This window comes from Agelaius tricolor, unplaced genomic scaffold, assembly GCF_023055355.1.
Source record: "Agelaius tricolor isolate 1412-34295 unplaced genomic scaffold, bAgeTri1.0.p SCAF_20, whole genome shotgun sequence".
Lineage (NCBI taxonomy): Eukaryota > Metazoa > Chordata > Aves > Passeriformes > Icteridae > Agelaius > Agelaius tricolor.
Window position 1 is genome coordinate 12,269,818 of NW_027269280.1, and position 18,259 is coordinate 12,288,076.

Here is an 18,259-nt window from a genome sequence, read left to right on the forward strand (position 1 = left end):
ATCCTTGACCTCAGCCGGGCTGGAGACAGCACCAGCCCTGCCTGGGGACTGGGACAGGCGCTGGAAAATCCAGGAGGGGGAAGTTCATTCATTCATCTGGCAGCCGTGGGGAATGCCCATCCCATCCCATCCCATCCCATCCCATCCCATCCCACCCCAGCTGGATCAGCACATCCTTCATGCCACCTCTCACTTCACTTCTTCTGCACCCCTAAAAATCCTTTTCCATGACAAGAAACACAACCAGTGCAGCTCCCTCCAAGGGGCTCGTTATTCCAGAGGCACCTGGAGCAGCCTGGGGCTGGGGAATTCCTTGCCACGGTTCCATTTTCTCTCTCAGGGGCTGTCCCAAGGTTCTGTTGGGCTTGTGAGATGTTTCTGCCTCTGCTCATCCTTTATTTCAGGAGATGCTAAATGGTCCCTGGGGATTTTGCTGGGAATACAGGAGCCAAAATGTCTCCATCCAGCATCCAGGGAGGATCCAGCTCTGGGAAAAGTGCACTGTGCTCCCCCATGGTATGAGACAGCAGACAATCCACACGTTCAGGCAGTGAAAATCACAAAATCATGGAATGGTTTGGGTTGGAAGGAGCTTAAAGCTCATCCAGTTCCACTCCATGGGCAGGGACACCTTCCACTATCCCAGGCTGCTCCATGCCCCATCCAACCTGGCCTTGGACACTGCCAGGGATCCAGGGGCAGCCCCAGCTGCTCTGGGCCAATCCCTGTGCTGGAACAGCATCTGCAGAGCCTGTGGAGGTTTGGGAATGGCCACAGCTCTTTCCTCAGAGCCTCTTCCCATCCTCACCACACAACAGCCAAAAGTATCCTGGGAGAGTTCCCTGTTCCTGGCAGGAGCAGGGCAGCCCAGGGAGAGGGAAGTGTTGATCCTGGAGCCATCCACCAGTTCCTGGGAGCTCTGCCCCTCATTTTGGCACTGGGATGGGGTTTAACCCCACAGACAGAACAGTGCTGTGGGACAGTTGGGAATATTGCCCAGCTCCGAGCAAATTTTCCTTCTGCTGTTCCCAAACTCCACCAAACACAGCACCCCCTATCCATAGTTACACCCCAAACCCCACCAAACACAGCACCCCCTATCCATAGTTACACCCCAAACCCCACCAAACACAGCACCCCCTATTCATAGTTACACCCCAAACTCCACCAAACACAGCACCCCCTATCCATAGTTACACCCCAAACTCCACCAAACACAGCACCCCCTATCCATAGTTACACCCCAAACTCCACCAAACACAGCACCCCCTATCCATAGTTACACCCCAAACTCCACCAAACACAGCACCCCCTATCCATAGTTACACCCCAAACTCCACCAAACACAGCACCCCCTATCCATAGTTACACCCCAACCCCAAATTTAGAGCCATAAAGCTCAAGTGCCACACTTGGACAGGGATAAAACCCCACAGCCCAGGCAGGTCTGAGGGAGAATAAACACTCAGCTCCTTCTGGATGCTGCCCCATAGGAAGCAAACCAGTCTCGATTCCCACTCCAGAGGTTTTATCCCAGCTGTTGCCTTGGTTCCCACTGGAACCTGTCCCAAGGCATAAAGAAGACCCAAAAAGTCTCCCAGCTCCAAGGATTGCCACTGGTACCCATTCCAAAAACACTGCACAGCAGGATGCAGGAGGATGGGAGTTCAGCCTAACTTAAGGTGGCTTAAAACAAAAAAAAAAAAAAAAAAAAAAAGGGAAAAACTTCTATTAATCCAGCAAAATCAATGTTTAGCCTATGAAGATTAACCCATTAAAAGATTAATCCAAAACCCCATGGATTCTCCCATTGTATTCCAGGTTCATGCTGACACAAAGGCCGGGCACTGTCTCCAGTGCCACATCCCAGGTCACCCCTCCCTTTGCATGGCACTGCCCAGCCCGGCTCTGCTGCCACCAGATGGGAAGGGAAGAGGCACCGAGCGAGGCCTCGGAGTCTGTGCCACGTCCTTGGGACGTGGTGGTGGCAGCAGGGACTCAGGGACACAGAGACTCAGGGACTTGGGGACTCAGGGCCAAGCTGAGCTCCTGCTGACGCTGGTGGCAACCCAGGACAACGCCAGGAGCCTGCCCAGGGCTAGCATCAGGAATGTGGCCCTGGATTCACTCCCCTTGTGGGAATCACCCTGGGTTTGAGGTGAAAAACAACCAGAGGGTGTCACCAGGGATGTCCTTGGCTGGAATATCCCAAGCTCTCGGTTTGGGGGTGTTTTAGGGATAGCAGTGCCAGGGCTCCCTGTGGCTGGCACTGAGTGATCCATAGGGGCTGGAGAGGTGCTTCCCTTTGAGTATTTGTAGGACAACATCCCACAAAAAAACCTCCAGACCCTTCATCCAGCCCTTCATCCACCCCTGGCACTGGGATGCTGGGAAGGAGCATCCCACCAGGATGGCATCCCCCAAAAAACCTCCAAACCCTTCATCCAGCCCCAGTTTGGCTGCCCCAGTGGCACTGGGATGCTGGGAAGGTGCATCCCACCACGATGACTCCACCACACTCCCCTGCTCCCTTCCATGTCCATGGGACACAGACAGGGAATCCTCAGTGCTGACCTCAAGAAGGCAAATCACTCCATGTGGGATGAGCTCCTGGAGTCCTGCACCTCCTGGCAGGTTCTCCTGGGGATTTGGAGCCTGCCTGCATCCCAAAAAGTCTGCAGCACACCCCAAAACCACTGTTATCCCTCTCCTGAGGTTGCTCCAGCACCAACAGCTCCCAGTCCCTCACACAGAGTTGGGATGAAGCAGGGCTGGGATCAAGGTGACAGCAGGATGGGAGTGGGAATGAGCCCAAGCTGGGAGGCAGAGCAGGGAGCTGCACCCCAAACCTGGGGTCTCCCCACGAGTGGCACAGCCAGCAGTGACATGGTGATGCCCCAATTGTTCCCACAGCACTTGGGGAGCAGAAGCAGCAGGACAGGGTGCTCCAGTCCTGTCCAGAGCCACGAGCTGCCCCACAGAGGGGCTGCAGGAGCAGCTGAAAGGCCTGAGAGGGATCAGGCTCTGAAACCCCCCCAGCCACAGCCCCAGCTCGGCACCAGCCGCCCCCACAGCAGCAGCACAGCCCCGCTGGCGTCTCCCCAGGGTCACGGCCTCGCTCCTCCTGCTCTGTGCCAGCTGCAGGGATCCCACTCAGCCCTGGGAATCCCTGGCTGTTCCCTGCCCCTCCCAGCCCACCGACCTCCTGCTGAACTACAAATTCACCTCAGTGAGGGCTCAGCACTCTCCAAAAGGAGTCTCATCCCCTGGGGAGGGGAGAAGGCAGCTGGGCTGGGGGCTGCTGCCTGGAGGGAGGGATGCAGGTGGGCCAGGGGGATGCAGGTGAGGCAGGGGGATGCAGCTGGGCCAGGGGGATGCAGGTGTAGATGGGCCAGGGGGATGCAGCTGGGCCAGGGGGATGCAGCCAGCTGGGACAGCTGGAGCCTGCTGGAAGGGATTCAGGTGGGCTGAGGGGATGCAGCTCAAGGAAGGGGATTCAGCCAGGCCCAGGGGATGCAGGTGGGCTGAGGGGATGCTGCCTGCTGGAAGGGATGCAGCCAGGCCCGTGGGATGCAGCCTGCCACAAGGAATGCAGGTGGGCCGAAGGGATGCAGTCCAGGGAAAGGGATGCAGGCAGGGAGGCTGGGGGGATGGAGGCAGGCAGCAGGGGTGCAGGTGGGCCGATGGGATGCAGCCCGGTGGAAGGGATGCAGCCCAGCTGGAGCAGGAGCCGGGAGGAAGGGATGGGGCCAGGCCGGGGGATGCAGGAAGGGGGAGGGGATGCAGGTGGGCCGGGGGATGGATGCAGGTGGGCCGGGGGATGGATGCAGGTGGGCCGGGAGATGCCGCCTGCCGGGCGGTGGAAGCCGGGGGAGGAACGCGGCCGGGCCGGGGGATGCCGGGGGATACCGGGAGGATACCGGGGGGATACCGGGGGGCTGCGGCCGTGGCCGGGCGGCCCCGGTGGGTGCCGGCAGCAGGGTTCGGGGGTCCCGGACCCACCTCGGGGCCACCTGCAGAGCGCGCAGCCTCACTCGGGCGCACCGCAGCGCCGCGGGGGAACCCGCCGCGGCCCGGGGGGGGTGGGGGGGGAGACTGATGGGGGGGTGTTGATGTTGGGGGGGGTCGGCGGGCCCGTACCTCCAGGGTGCGGATCTCCTTCTGCGTGAGGTCGTTGGAGGCGGCGCACTTGGTGCGGAGCCCCTCCAGGTTGGAGATGCTGATGTCGATCATGTTCTGGACCAGCTCGCACTGCTGCAGCGCCTTCTGCAGACTCAGCTCCTGCTCCTCGCTCCTCGTCATGTTGTCCTCATCCATCGCTCGCCGCCCCCCCCCCCCCCCCGCCCGCCCGCCCGCCCGCCCTCCCCTCCGCCCGCCGCCGCCGCGGCCCCCCCCGTTCGCTCGGCTCCGCTCGCCGGCCCCCGCCGCCGCTCAGCCCCGCTCGGCCGCGGCCCGCAGCATCGCGGTGCCCACCGAGCCGTCAGCGCGGCGCCGCCGCCGCTACCCCCCCCCCCGGGCGCGGCGGGGCGGGGGCGGGGGCGGCGCGCTCCGGCTCCGCGGGGCCGCGCTCGCTGCGCGCCGCTCCGCGCGGGAACCCCCGCACACCCCCGGCCCGGCACCCCCGGGCCCGGCAGCGCCGCGGCATCCGCACCGCCCCCACAGCCACACACACATCGGCATCCTCAGCAGCACCCCCGCATCATCCTCAGCAACCCCCCCAACCTTATCAACAGCCCCATCGTCATCAACACACCCCCCCCAAGCTTATCAACATCCCTCAGCACCCCCGGTCACATCACCCCAACACCTCCCCATCCTCATCATCATCCCCCTCCTCATCAACATCCCCCCAGCCTTATCACCCCCAGCCCAAACACCCCCACACCCACCCCTCCCCATCCTCATCATCATCCTCCTCCTCATCAACATCCCCCAACCTTATCACCCCCAGCCCAATCACCCCCACACCCACACCTCCCCATCCTCATCATCATCCCCCTCCTCATCAACATCCCCCAACCTTATCATCACCCCCAGCCCAAACACCCCCACACCCACACCTCCCCATCCTCATTATCACCCCCCTCCATCAATATCCCCCCAACGTTATCATCACCCCCAGCCCCATCACACCCACACCTCCCCATCCTCATCATCATCCCCCTCCTCATCAACATCCCCCCAACCTTATCATCACCCCCACCCCCATCACCCCCACACCCACACCTCCCCATCCTCATCATCAGCCCCCCTCCATCAATATCCCCCCAACGTTATCATCACCCCCAGCCCCATCACACCCACACCTCCCCATCTTCATAACTACCCCCCCAATTAACATCCCCCCAACCTTATCATCACCCCCATCCCATCACCTTCCCATACCCTCATCCCCCCCTTGCCCACACCCCCATCCTCATCAACACCCCCATACCTTATCAACACCCCCATGGTCATCAACACACCCCTCAACCTTATCAACATCCCTCCAGCCTCATCAGCCCCAGCTCTATCACCCTCATACCCCACACCTCCCCATCCTCATCATCACCTCCCCACCTTGCCCACACCCCATCCTCATCAACACCCCCCTACTTTATCAACACCCCCATCCTCATCACCCCCAACACCATCACCCCCGTCACCTTTCCATCTTCATCGTCACCCCATCCTCATCACCCCCAGCTCCCTCGCAGCCCCCAGCCCCAGCACTTTCCCACCATCCCCACATCTCCTCATCCTCATCAGCACCCCCATTCTCAACACCACCCATCCCTATCCCCACCCACCCCATGCCCCAAACCCCCATATCTCTCTATTCTCATCACCATCCTTCCATCCCCATCCCCCATCCCCACACCTCCCCATCCTCATAAGAATTCCCCCATTCCCATCCCATCCCACTCCTCCATCCATCCCCTCCCATCCCCATTCCCATCCCCATCCCCCCATCCATGCTCATCCCAGTCCCTCTGACCCCAGGAATGGGACAGGAGGGGAGCACCAGGGGGGAAGAGGGCAGGGAGGATGGGGGGGGGGGGGGGGGTGTGAAATGGGGGTCTGGGATAATGGGGGGGGCTGTAAATGGGGGTCTGGGATAATGGGGGGGATGGAAATGGGGGTCTGGGATAATGGAGGGGATGGAAATGGGGGTTTGGGATAATGGGAGGGTGGAAATGGGGGTCTGGGATAATGGGGGGGGCTGTAAATGGGGGTCTGGGATAATGGAGGGGATGGAAATGGGGGTCTGGGATAATGGGAGGGTGGAAATGGGGGTCTGGGATAATTGGGGGGTCTGGGGTAATGGGGAGTAAATGAGGAAGGGGGGGCTTGGACATTGGGGGTCTGGGGAAATGAGGGGGGGATGGAAATGGGGGTGGGGGCATTGGGATTATAATGGCGGCTGGGGAATGTGGGGGACCTGAGGTAATGGGGGAAAATGGGGCATTGTGGGGGCTGGGGCAGAGATGGAGGATGGAAATGGGGGGCTCTGGGGAAATGGGAAGGTCTGGGGCACTGGAGGGGGCATTGGAGGGTCTGGGGCACTGGGGATTCCTGCTCTGGGGCAATGGAGGCCAAGCCTGGCCAACACTCAGGAATTATTCCAGAGAGACAGAGCCAGGATGATGCTCCCAGAGCCTTCACCTGCTCCAGGCACAGCGTCCTCAGAGCTGTGACCTCCCTGCCTCTGGATGTGTGACTTCATTCCCAGCTGGCATCCCTGTCCCAGCCCCTCCCAGCTCTGGGGAGCACAAAGCCAAATTCCCAATGGCTCGCAGTGGTCGAGTCCCTCCGAGTTGGGATGTGGCTAAAAAAGCTGGAAATCTGCTGATTTTTGCCTTTCTTTTTAAATTTTTAAATCAGGACTTTTAATTTCCAGGCTCATCTCCAAGCTGGGATGTCCCTTTTCTGTCCTGTCCCCAAGGCTGGCTATGACATCAAATACTGCCAGGGAAGGGAAGGGAAGGGAAGGGAAGGGAAGGGAAGGGAAGGGAAGGGAAATATGAAATAAATTGCAAGCAGGGAGACTCCACTGGGATAAAAGCACCCATCCCAAAAGCCTGCAGCTGCAGGGATTTTGGGTGTTCACCAAACCTCATCCTTCCCAAAAATCCCTACAGCAGCCTGTGGGATAGCTCCCATGCTTGGAGCTGGCCATGGTCTGAGAGATGGATGAACATTCCAGGCAGTGGGAATGGCACAATCAGTCCATATAAAAATATCTGGTAATATTTTAATTGACTTCTCTGGGCTTTCTCCATGAGAAAAGAGTTTGGAGTGACTCAGAGTCTCCAAACTGGGTTAATGTTCCCTCAGTGCCAAAGGTGCTCTTCCAGGCACGACATCCTGCTGGAAGGGAGAGGGAATGCCCTGGCATGGCCACTCCACCCCGGCAAACCAACACCACTGCACCACACCAGGGGTTTCCCACCAAATTCCCCCCAAACCCCCCCACATCAATGAGGGTTCATTGCTCCAGCTCGGGGTGAGCTGCTCCACAGGAGCCTTTGGGTTCAGCATTGGGATTTCCTGGTTATTAATATGGCAAAGAACCTCTTCAGCTCCACATGGGGTGGGAGCATCCCTGGGATTTCAGCTCTCAAGGAGCACCTGTTTAATCCCCTGTGGAAGAGCATCTCTGTCCCATCACCTCTGTCCTGTCACCCCTGTCACCATCATCTCTGTCCCTTCAACTGTGTCACCATCATCCCTGTCACCATCACCTCTGTCCCATCACATCTGTCACCATCACCTGTCCCATCACCTCTGTCCCATCACCTCTGTCATCATCCCTGTCCTATCATCCCTGTCCCCATCATCCCTGTCCCCATCATCCCTGTCCCCATCATCCCTGTCACCATCATCCATCTCATCATCATCTCTGTCACCACCATCCTGTCCCATCACCTCTGTCCCATCACCTCTGTCATCATTTCTGTCACCATCATCTCTGTCCTATCATCCCTGTCCCATCAACCCTGTCACCACCTCTGTCACCATCATGCCTGCCCCATCATCTGTCTCCTCATCTCCATCACCATCATTCCTGTCACCATCCCCCTGTCCCATCATCCCTGTCCCATCAACACTGTCACCACCATGCCTGTCCCATCTTCCCTGTCCCATCATCTCCATCCCATCAGCTCTGTCCCCACCACCTCTGTCCCATCATCCCTGTCCCACCACCTCTGTCCCCTCATCTCCAGCCAGGAGGGAAATCAGAGCCATCCCAAGGGCATGCACCCATCAGTTGAACCCCATTAAACAACACCCCAAAGATTTTCCCTGCTCTGGAGCCCGGGATTTATTAATGATGGGGAAACACCTGGAAAAACCCAGTTAGGAGGAAAAGAGCCTGCCCCAGGTGAAGGCAGGTCCAGGGGGAGAGCAGCAGCTCTGGATCCAGGACGTGCAGGAAAATCCCAGCTCCCGGCTGTTCCCAGGTGCCTGGGAAGGACCTGGAGGCTCGGAAGGGAAGGGCCATCTGTCACTTCTGTCACGTGCCCAGAGGGACAGCTGAGGCTGCTGCCCTCAGCCTCCAGCTCCTGCTTTCCTTTATGGGGCTGCAGGGGAAAAAAGGGGGGAAAACCACAGGAAAGCAGCTGCCCTCCAGCAGATTTTTGGGCTTTTATAGGATCCACCCTGGAGCTCTTGATGTTTTCCCTTCCCTTGTCAGTAATAGCATTTTTCTAGGGATTTTTTTTTGCCTGCCCTGTACCTCTACTTCCCAATGGATTGCCTCCCATCCTCACTCCAACTGTGTTTTCCCAACCAGTGCCTCTCACTCCTGCCTGCTTTCCTTTCTGAAGCATCGCTCCAGCAGCCTGGGCTGATTCTCCCCTCTAAGCTACTTCTCTAAAGGGGGCTCCAGGGCTTTTTCAGAGGCACTGGGAAGCAGCAGGGACAGGGATAAAGGTGTTTTGTGCTGGCAGCCACCTCTGGAGTTTGCTGCTCCTGTTGCACTGGGAGGATCCCAGATCCCCTCTCCTCAGGTGTCCCTGCACACAAAGGTGCCCCTCTCATCCCATCAGTGTTCCAGGGGCAGGGGCACTGTCCTTTCCCAAAACCTTGATCCAGCAATTCCTGCTGCTGTGATTTCCCCAGGATTGCTGGTGAACACCAGCACTGTGCTCTTCCCACAATCACAGAATCATGGAATGGCTTGGGTTGGAAGGGACCTTAAAGGTGACCTCATTCCACGCCCTGCCATGGGCAGGGGCAGCAGGATGGGGAATTCTCCCTCTCCACTCAGGTGAGATCCCAATGGGAACACTGGGGAACAGAACAGGAGGGACCTGGAGCTGCTGGGGAGAGTCCAGAGGAGGCACCAGAGATGCTCCAAGGGCTGGAGCCAGGCTGGGAGAGCTGGGGGTGCTCACCTGGAGAGGAGAAGGCTCCAGGGACACCTCAGAGCCCCTTGCAGGGCCTAAAGGGGCTCCAGGAGAGCTGCAGAGGGACTGGGGACAAGGGATGGAGGGACAGGACCCAGGGAATAGCTCCCACTGCCAGAGGGCAGGGATGGATGGGATATTGGGAATTAGGAATTGTTCCCTGGCAGGGTGGGCAGGCCCTGGCACAGGTGCCCAGAGAAGCTGGGGCTGCCCCTGGATCCCTGGCAGTGCCCAAGGCCAGCCTGGACATTGGGGCTGGGAGCAGCCTGGGACACTGGGAGGGGTCCCTGCCATGGCAGGGGTGGCACTGGATGATCCTATGGGAATCTCTGTGGTCCTCAGGCCACCCATCCCTCTGCTCTGGAGCCAGGCTGGGAGAGCTGGGGGTGCTCACCTGGAGAGAAGGCTCCAGGGACACCTCAGAGCCCCTTGCAGGGCCTAAAGGGGCTCCAGGAGAGCTGCAGAGGGACTGGGGACAAGGGATGGAGGGACAGGACACAGGGAATGGCTCCCACTGCCAGAGGGCAGGGATGGATGGGATATTGGGCATCAGGAATTGTTCCCTGGCAGGGTGGGGAAGGGCTGGGATGGCATTCCCAGCGCAGTTATCCCCGGGATCCCGGAATTCTGGCAGGAGCCGGGATTTCCCGGCTCCGCAGGGACCCGCCCGTCCCCTCAGGCCGGCCCCGCCCCGGCGCTCTCGCGCGCTTGGCGGCGCTCTCGCGAGACTTCCCAACATGGCGCCGGCGGGCAGCGCGAACCTGCCGTGGTACGGCCGGGAGCGGGGGGATACCGGGACACCGGGATACCGGGATACCGGGATAACGCGGCGGGAGCTGCCCCGGCGCTCACTCCCTTCTCCTTTCCTTCCCCGCTGCAGGGTGGAGAAGTACCGTCCGCAGGCGCTGTCCGAGCTGGTGTCTCACGGGGACATCCTCAGCACCGGTAGTTAATCCTCCTCCCGCTGCGGTGACCCCCCCCGCCGGTCCCGGCTGTCCCCCAGCTCCGTTATCCCGCTGTTATCCCGGTGTTATCCCATTGTTATCCCGTTATCCCGCAGTGCAGCGCTTCATCAGCGAGGACCGGCTCCCCCATCTGCTCCTCTATGGGCCGCCCGGTACCGGGAAGACATCCACCATCCTGGCCTGTGCCCGGCAGCTCTACCGGGAGCGGGAGTTCGGCTCCATGGTGCTGGAGGTGAGCGGGAACACGGTGGGATGGGATGGGATGCATGGGATGGGATGGGATGGGATGGGATGGGATCCATGGGATGGGATGGGATGGGATGGGATGGGATGGGATGGGATCCATGGGATGGGATGGGATGGGATGCAGGGATGTGGATCCACACCATTCCCTTCCAGCTCAACGCCTCTGATGACCGGGGCATTGACATCGTCCGAGGGCCCATCCTGAGCTTTGCCAGCACCAGGACCATCTTTAAGTACGTGGTGGGTCTGTGCTTCCCAAAGCTCCCATCTCTTTGGCACCCTCCTGCCCTGGCACTTGGATTGGGAAGGGGATTTGGGAAGTCCCAGGGTGGGTGGGAACATGCCCAGCAAGCAGGGAGGGTAAGGATGCAAGAAAGGCTTCCCAGTAGCCAGGCTGGGAACAAACATCCCAGCTCCCCCTTCTCCAGCACCAAACCCCTCCTTTTCCTAGGAAAGGCTTCAAGCTGGTCATCCTGGATGAAGCTGATGCCATGACCCAGGATGCTCAGAACGCCCTGAGGAGAGGTGAGGGGCACTGGGAATCCCACACCATGGGAATCCCACACTGTGGGCAGCCATGGCCTCATCCAGCCCTCACAGGGTGGGAATCAGGACAAGGCAGCAGCCAAGGACCCTCCTCCCCTCCCTCCTTTTTGCAGTGATTGAGAAGTTCACAGAGAACACCCGGTTCTGCCTCATCTGCAACTACCTCTCCAAGATCATTCCCGCCCTGCAGTCCCGCTGCACCCGCTTCCGCTTCGGGCCCCTGACCCCGGAGCTGATGGTGCCACGGCTCCAGCACGTCATCCAGCAGGAGGGGTGAGTGGGGATCCCCCCAGGGCCCCTCTGCCCCATTCCCTGCCAGGGAGCAGCAGCCTGGACTCCCACAGGTGTTGTTTTCCAGGGTGGATGTGACCGAGGACGGGATGAAGGCTCTGGTGACCCTCTCAAGCGGGGACATGCGCAGGGCCCTCAATATCCTGCAGGTGGGACTGTGGCCATCAGCCCCTGGCCAGCTGAGCTGGAGGGGCTTCTTCATCCTTCCTGTTCCCTCCTCTTCCTCAGAGCACCTCCATGGCCTTTGGGAAGGTGACAGAGGAGAGTGTTTACACCTGCACGGGACATCCCCTCAAGTCTGACATTGCCAACATCCTCGACTGGATGCTGAACCAGGATTTTTCCACTGCCTACCGCAGTATCCTCTACCCTGGGGGTCATTCCCAGCTGGGATAAATCCTGCTCCTTCCCAGGGATCTCTGTGGCCTCTGGGGTGGGTGCTGCTCCCTGGGGAGGCTCTTGGGATTGCTGGAAAGATGAGGAGTGGGATGTGGCAGGGAAACACCTGGAAGCAAGGCCTTGACTCGCTCTCATCCCAGAAATCATGGAGCTGAAGACGCTGAAGGGCCTGGCCCTGCAGGACATCCTCACTGAGATCCATCTCTTCGTGCACAGAGGTGGGGAAAGGCTCTGGCTCCAGATGATCCTGGAGAGGCCAAACTCCCCCCTGCCCTTCACTGAGTGTTTCCTTCTCTCCACAGTTGACTTCCCCCCCTCCATCCGCATCCAGCTGCTGATCAAGCTGGCAGACATCGAGTAAGTGTCACTGCCCCACTGTGGGGACCCTGGGGTGGCTCCTGGTGGTTCCTGGGCACTGCTGGCACACAGCCCGTGGCTGTGGGGGGCACCCACAGTGGTGGAAACCCCTAAAGCTGCCCTTGGTCCCTCTCCAGGTACCGCCTGGCTGCTGGCACCAGCGAGAAGATCCAGCTGAGCTCCCTCATCGCCGCCTTCCAGGTCACCAGGGACCTGGTGGTGGCTGAAGCCTGATCCTGCCAGGAGGGTCTGCTGCTGGATTTGGGAAGGACCATCAGCCCCATGCCTGGAACTGCGTCCTGCAGCTTCCCAGATCCTTTTTGGAAGCCTTGAGTGCACAGTCAGGGTAAAAAGGTTGTTAAAAAGTAGCATTATTCCCAATGGGAAAATACAGGTGCCTCCAAAGCCCAGCAGATCACACTCGTCTTTGATTTTCCCTCCTGAAGGGAGGTGGGGGGTTAGGGGTGCACCAGCTTTCTGTGTTCAGCTGTTCCCAAGGGAAAAACAACATCCTGGTGATGTCTGGAGGAGAATTCCCTCCACAAGTCTGCCAGCACACAAGGGAACGTGCTGTTGCTCCAGCCACCAGCTAAGCTGGAGGATGGGGACAAACAAAACACTTCTGCATGCTCAGCATGTCTGGGAATTTGGCTGATTGAGTGCCATGCTCCAGCACGGAGAGAAAACAACAGAGGAATGGGAGCAGGGGGTGGGGTGAAGCCACCTCTTCCCACAGATGGACACCTCTGCCACCCCTCCCTGGCAGCCAGGGCGGTGCCAGGCACTCCCAGGTCACCTGAGCGAGCCAGGAGGGAAATCATGAGGAATCAATTTTTATTTATTGAGACCTGCTCGGGCTTGTCCCACTCCTGCCCACGCTGGGAGAGCAGCAGAGCCCACGCTCCAGCAGAATGGAGGGACATTCCCAGGTGGGTGTTTTGGGGGGGGTTCAGCCCCGTATTTGTGCAGGTGACAACAGCTCTGATCCCAAGCTGTTCCACCATCATCCCACACCATTGCACTCAGAAGCAGAAGCACCTGACCCAACCCAGCAGGCAGCAGGGGACAGGGGGAACCTGTGTCCCACCCGTGTCCCCTGCGGGGCCACCACAGCTCTTTGCATGGGATTTTGCTGGGTTTTTGCATTATGACACCAAAAAAAGCCCTCCACAGCCCCAAAACCACGGAGCAGCGACGCTCCTGGCTCACGGCTCGGCGCTCCTGCGGCGCCGCCGGCCCGGGCTGAGCCCCGGGGCTCACCTCTGTGCCTCTGCTCTCCCTGCTGCCTTAAAAAGTCCTGTAAGTGAGGAATTCCTTCAGCTTCCTGGGAATGGGCAGCGCCAGCACCTGGTAGGTTGTGAGGAAGGTGCGCAGGGCTTTGCGGCACAAGTGCTTGAGCGATGAGAGGACCCTCGGGGCTGTCCAGAACTGAACGTGGCCATCCCTGGTCCTGCAATGGGATCCAAACAAGCCTGAGCTCAGGGCAGAGGGACACGAGGAATTCCAGCTGTGCCCAAATGAGCATGCGTTCCCCAGCCCAGGAAAACTATGCCCAGGGAAGCCCAGAATTTACTGAGCTGCAGGAGGAAGGAGGAACCTTGTGTTTCTCCACCCTCTTCCTCCTGTTTACTCACCCTGTGGCAATGAATCCTCCGTGTGGGAAGTACATGCAGCACAGACCATTGGTCATGGGGGCAAAGGCCACTGGAGACCGCAGCTCCAAGGCCCAAATCCTCAGGAGCCTGTGGAGAAAAGGAGAGGACACAGTGCAGTGCCTGCTGCCAAAATAAAGCCTCTGGGATCAGATCAGATCCAAAGACAGAAAAAAGGATTTGCTTCCCATAGGAGTGTTCCTGGGAGGACTGTCCCCTGCTGAGCTAGTGACATGCTGAGGGTGGCACAGCACCCAGGAGGACATGGACCTCAGCTCAGGGTGACAGGGCCATCACCTTGCTACCCCTTGTCACAGCCCAGCCACAGTGTTCCTGTGGGTCTGACCTTTCCCCTGATTCCAGGAATTGGTGGGGATCTGGAACATTTATTCCCCACCTCCTGAGCTCCTGGTTCATTCTGGTGTCCTCCTGGGGCCCCACAGGGGTTCACTCACCTGTCATCTGCCACCGTGGCCAGGTACAGCCCCTCAGGGGAGAAGCAGACGGAGCGCAGGGAGCTGGTGTGGATTTCACTGCTGGAGTCCAGCATGGAGTGCAACGGGACATGGCTGTGGGTGGGGACAACATTCCAGCATCAGCTCTGAGCTGCTACCAGCCCCTTCCCCAGCTGAGGCTGGCAGAGCCACCAAACTTGGCAAGCCAGACCCCCATCCTGCCTCTGGAAGCAGAGGAGTGATGATGGCTGTGCCCAGCGAGAAGGGAAAGCCACATCCAGCCCTAAAATCCTCTCTGGCATTGCTCTGTCCTGTCCCACAGTGTCCCCATGGTCCACACCACAGTGTAGACATGGTGGCTGTGCCCATCCAACGGGGAAAGCCACATCCAGCCCTAAAAACCTCCCTGGCATTGCTGTGTCCCCTCCCAGGTGGTTGTACCGCAGTGTCCTGAGCTGCTCCCCGGTGTAGGGGTCCCACATGATGACACAGGCGTCGTAGGACGCGGTGACAAGGAGCGCAGAGTCCGGGGAGAAGTCACAGGACACCACGCTGCTCTGGTGGCCCTCCAGCCTCCGGATGAGGGTGTAGGATCTCATGCTCCACAGCAGTGCCTGTGGAATTTGGGCAGGGGATCAGGCTGGGAGCATCCCAAGGTTTAAAGCACATGGGCTCTGCTCCCAGCTTCCAGCTCCTGAGGAGCCAGGGCAGCATGGCCTGGCCCTTCTCCAGGGGGGTTTCTGGGGACACAGCAGGCACAGGGATGGCTCCCATCCTGCAGGACTCACCGACTTCTCACCAGCAGCAGAGCAGAGCATGCTGCAGTCTGGGGAGATGGAGCAGCAGTAGACCCACTGCACGTGGCCCGACAGCACCTGCACCTGCCGCCCTGGGGACAGCAGAAATGTGTCACCAGAGGAGAACAGGACTCCTTGGCTCTGCTCTCCCTCCCTTTCCCCAGTGGGAATTCACATTGGGCTGGGGATTCCCTGGGTAAATCCCAAGGCAATGCCCTCCTGTATCTCCCAGGTTACACTCTGCTCCCAGTCACATGGCTGTGCCCTTCTGCCTCAAATACTGTCCCCTAAGGTCCCTTCCCACCCCCTTCCCTCCCAAGAAGGGTTTCTCCCCCTTCCCTGACCCAGCACAGGGATATCCCTGCACGTTCCTACCATCCCTGCTCAGGTCCCACACACGCAAGGTCTTGTCCCGCGAGGCCGAAACGAGGATGGGGCTTCCATTGGGAGCGAAGCTCAGGTCCCTGACAACATCCTGGTGTCCCAAGAGGCTGAAGAGGAGGTGCCCTGCAGAGAGGAGCCAGGCTCAGTGCCATCCATCCACGGGGAATGAGGCAGAGCATTCATGCAGCCCTGCTTGGGATAGGGCAGGTGTTGGGGAAGGGGGGAGATGGGATCTCCTTCCACAGGGGAACAAGGGGACAGCCAGCCTGAAGCCATGACAGCGAGGGCTGCTCACCTGTCTGCACCTCCCACACCTTGATCTGCCCATCGTTGAGCCCGGTGGCCAGGACCAGGCAGGGAAGCCCCACGGCACAGGCAGGATCTGTGTCCCCATCCTCAGGTGCTGGCCAGGCACTGAAGGCCAGGCCCCACACGATCTGCCCACACTCCAGAGTCTTCTCTTTGGCTGCCCCACGGCTCCAGGTCTCCACTTTACTGCCCCGGCTCTTGCGCTCCGAGGTTTTGCAGACGCTGGAGGGAGGCAGGGATGGGTGGAGTGTTCACCCCCAGCTCCTTGCAACCATCCTCACCCCACACGGGGCAACCCCTGGGATCAATCCAAGCTTGGCGAATGAATGGATGGAGAGCAGCACTGGGAGGACACCACTGAAACACCCTGGGCTGATCCCCCAACGTGGGCAGCAGGAAAGGAGGGGGGGATTCTGCCCCTCTGCCCCACTCAGGTGAGACACCACCTACAGAGCTGGCCCAGCCCTGGAATTCCCAACATCAGGATGTTGTGGAGCTGATGGAGTGAGACCAGAGGAGGAGATGCTCCAAGGACTGGAGCCCCTCTGCTCTGGAGCCAGGCTGGGAGAGCTGGGGGTGCTCACCTGGAGAGGAGAAGGCTCCAGGGACACCTCAGAGCCCCTGCCAGGGCCTAAAGGGGCTCCAGGAGAGCTGGAGAGGGACTGGGGACAAGGGATGGAGGGACAGGACACAGGGAATAGCTCCCACTGCCAGAGGGCAGGGATGGATGGGATATTGGGAATTAGGAATTGTTCCCTGGCAGGGTGGGCAGGCCCTGGCACAGGTGCCCAGAGCAGCTGGGGCTGCCCCTGGATCCCTGGCAGTGCCCAAGGCCAGGCTGGACATTGGGGCTGGGAGCAGCCTGGGACAGTGGGAGGTGTCCCTGCCCATGGCAGGGGTGGGACTGGACGAGCTTTAAGGTCCCTTTTAACCCAACCCATTCCATGACTCCGCACTCACAGCTCGGCTTCCCCCAGGGGCCACGGGATCAGTTTGACCACGCAGTGTCCCTGGGACCAGGCGAACCAGGCCCCGTCGGGGGAGAAGGCGACGCTCCAGGTCTCGCAGCTGGATTTCCAATCGTAGCGCTGGGGCCGGCCCGGCTTCAGCTCCGCCAGCAGCACCGGCTCCTCTGCTGCGGGACAGCCCCGTTACCCCCAGAGCCCCCAAACCCCCGTCACCCTCACAGCCCCAGCCCCCCGTGTCCCCGCCCGGCTCCCGCTCACCTCCGCTCGGCTTCATGGCGGCCCCGCCGCCCGCTCGGCCCCGCCGGGCCCGCCCGGCCCAGGGCGGCGGCGGCGGCGGAAGCGGCGGCGCGGGGAGGGGACCTGGAGCCGCCTCCTCCGGCCCCGCCGCCACCGGCACCGCCCCGCGACCGGCATGGGGCGGGAGATGGCGGGAGAGGGCCTGGAACGGCCTCCGTGAGGGAGAAACGGTGGGAACCGGGCCGGACCCCGCCTGCCGGGCCCGGGGCAGCGACACCCTCAGAGACACACACCGGGACATCCCCTGGCAGGGACACCCTCAGCGACACACACCGGGACACCTCCCGGCAGGGACACACACCGGGACACCTCCCGGCAGGGACACCCTCAGAGACACACACCGGGACACCTCCCTGCAGTGACAACCTCAGGGACATCTCCCGACAGTGACACCCTCAGGGGCACACACCGGGACACCTCCCAGCAGGGACAGCCTCGCAACACCCACACGGGGACACCCTCTGGCAGTGACAGCCCCCCAGGACCCACAGGGTGACACCCCCCGGCAGTGATCCCACTCTCGGGGACCCAGCACCCACAGAGTGACACCCCTCACCAGTGACACCCCCCACCGGTGACATCCCGCACCAGTGACAGTCCCCACCAGTGAGTGACATCTCCTCCCTTAGCAACCACACAGGGAACCCCCTCCGCCAGTGACACCCCCAGGACCCAGCACCCACACGGGGACACCCCCTGGCAGTGACACCCCCAGGACCCAGCACCCGTTGGATGACACCCCCCAGTTCAGCAGCCCCCCAAAGATCAGCACCCCCATATTCATCCCCCCCAGCAGCCCCCAAGGATCTCACTGAGCCCCCCTTTAGCAGCACCTCCATCACTCTGTGCCCCATATCAGCCCCCCAAGAACCAGAACCCCATCATCAGCCCCCCAAGAGCCAGCACCCCATCATCAGCCCCCCCAAGAGCCAGCACCTCTCCTCTGAGCCCCTCAAGCACCCCCCGGGTGATGCCCACCCTGGCAATGCCAGCCGGACACAGCTGGCCAGCACCCCAAATTCCGCAGCCCCCCAAGCCCCCTCTATGCCTCACCAGGGCAGGGATGTCCCCCCTCAGTGCCCCTCATCCTCTCTGGCTCAGAGTCCCTGGTTTAGGGAGCGCTGGGATCGGGGTGCTGCACCCACAGACACCCCAAGACCTGCAGGAGTCCCCGCAGTTTGGCTCAGGGTGTCCCCTCTGA

At 60.5% G+C, this 18,259-nt stretch overlaps 3 protein-coding genes across 6 annotated transcripts in view; 1 reads left to right on the forward strand and 2 right to left on the reverse strand.

Annotated features, from left to right (window-relative positions):
- KSR2 (kinase suppressor of ras 2) overlaps positions 1 to 4,343 on the reverse strand; it is an 85,360-nt gene extending 81,017 nt beyond the window's left edge. Inside the window, 1 exon segment of the mRNA XM_071445699.1 lies at positions 4,141 to 4,343. Within this exon segment, the coding sequence (XP_071301800.1) occupies positions 4,141 to 4,317 (177 nt within the window). The 5' untranslated portion in view covers positions 4,318 to 4,343.
- Positions 4,344 to 8,016: 3,673 nt separating this feature from the next.
- On the forward strand, positions 8,017 to 12,604 carry RFC5 (replication factor C subunit 5). 3 transcript variants are annotated; one of them, XM_071445706.1, is made up of 11 exons: positions 8,017 to 9,253; positions 10,273 to 10,337; positions 10,453 to 10,589; positions 10,757 to 10,836; positions 11,055 to 11,128; positions 11,263 to 11,422; positions 11,508 to 11,589; positions 11,669 to 11,798; positions 11,980 to 12,057; positions 12,142 to 12,196; positions 12,334 to 12,604. In XM_071445706.1, exons 1-11 carry the CDS (start codon positions 9,159 to 9,161, stop codon positions 12,428 to 12,430), a joined length of 1,053 nt encoding a protein of 350 aa, XP_071301807.1. In that variant the 5' UTR covers positions 8,017 to 9,158; the 3' UTR covers positions 12,431 to 12,604. The 3 variants fall into 3 exon arrangements, with proteins under 3 accessions (XP_071301807.1, XP_071301805.1, XP_071301806.1); XM_071445705.1 differs by lacking the exon at positions 8,017 to 9,253 and adding an exon at positions 9,913 to 10,161; XM_071445704.1 differs by lacking the exon at positions 8,017 to 9,253 and adding an exon at positions 9,902 to 10,161 and having other exon boundaries at positions 11,980 to 12,196.
- A 409-nt stretch (positions 12,605 to 13,013) lies between these two features.
- On the reverse strand, positions 13,014 to 17,314 carry WSB2 (WD repeat and SOCS box containing 2). Of its 2 annotated transcripts, none has more exons than XM_071445708.1 (9): positions 17,020 to 17,314; positions 16,754 to 16,925; positions 15,780 to 16,015; positions 15,476 to 15,607; positions 15,092 to 15,192; positions 14,745 to 14,917; positions 14,304 to 14,417; positions 13,831 to 13,938; positions 13,014 to 13,646 (listed from the first exon to the last, which is right to left on the reverse strand). In XM_071445708.1, exons 1-9 carry the CDS (start codon positions 17,297 to 17,299, stop codon positions 13,484 to 13,486), a joined length of 1,479 nt encoding a protein of 492 aa, XP_071301809.1. In that variant the 5' UTR covers positions 17,300 to 17,314; the 3' UTR covers positions 13,014 to 13,483. The 2 variants fall into 2 exon arrangements, with proteins under 2 accessions (XP_071301809.1, XP_071301808.1); XM_071445707.1 differs by having other exon boundaries at positions 16,754 to 16,928.
- Between the last annotated feature and the right edge of the window lie 945 nt (positions 17,315 to 18,259).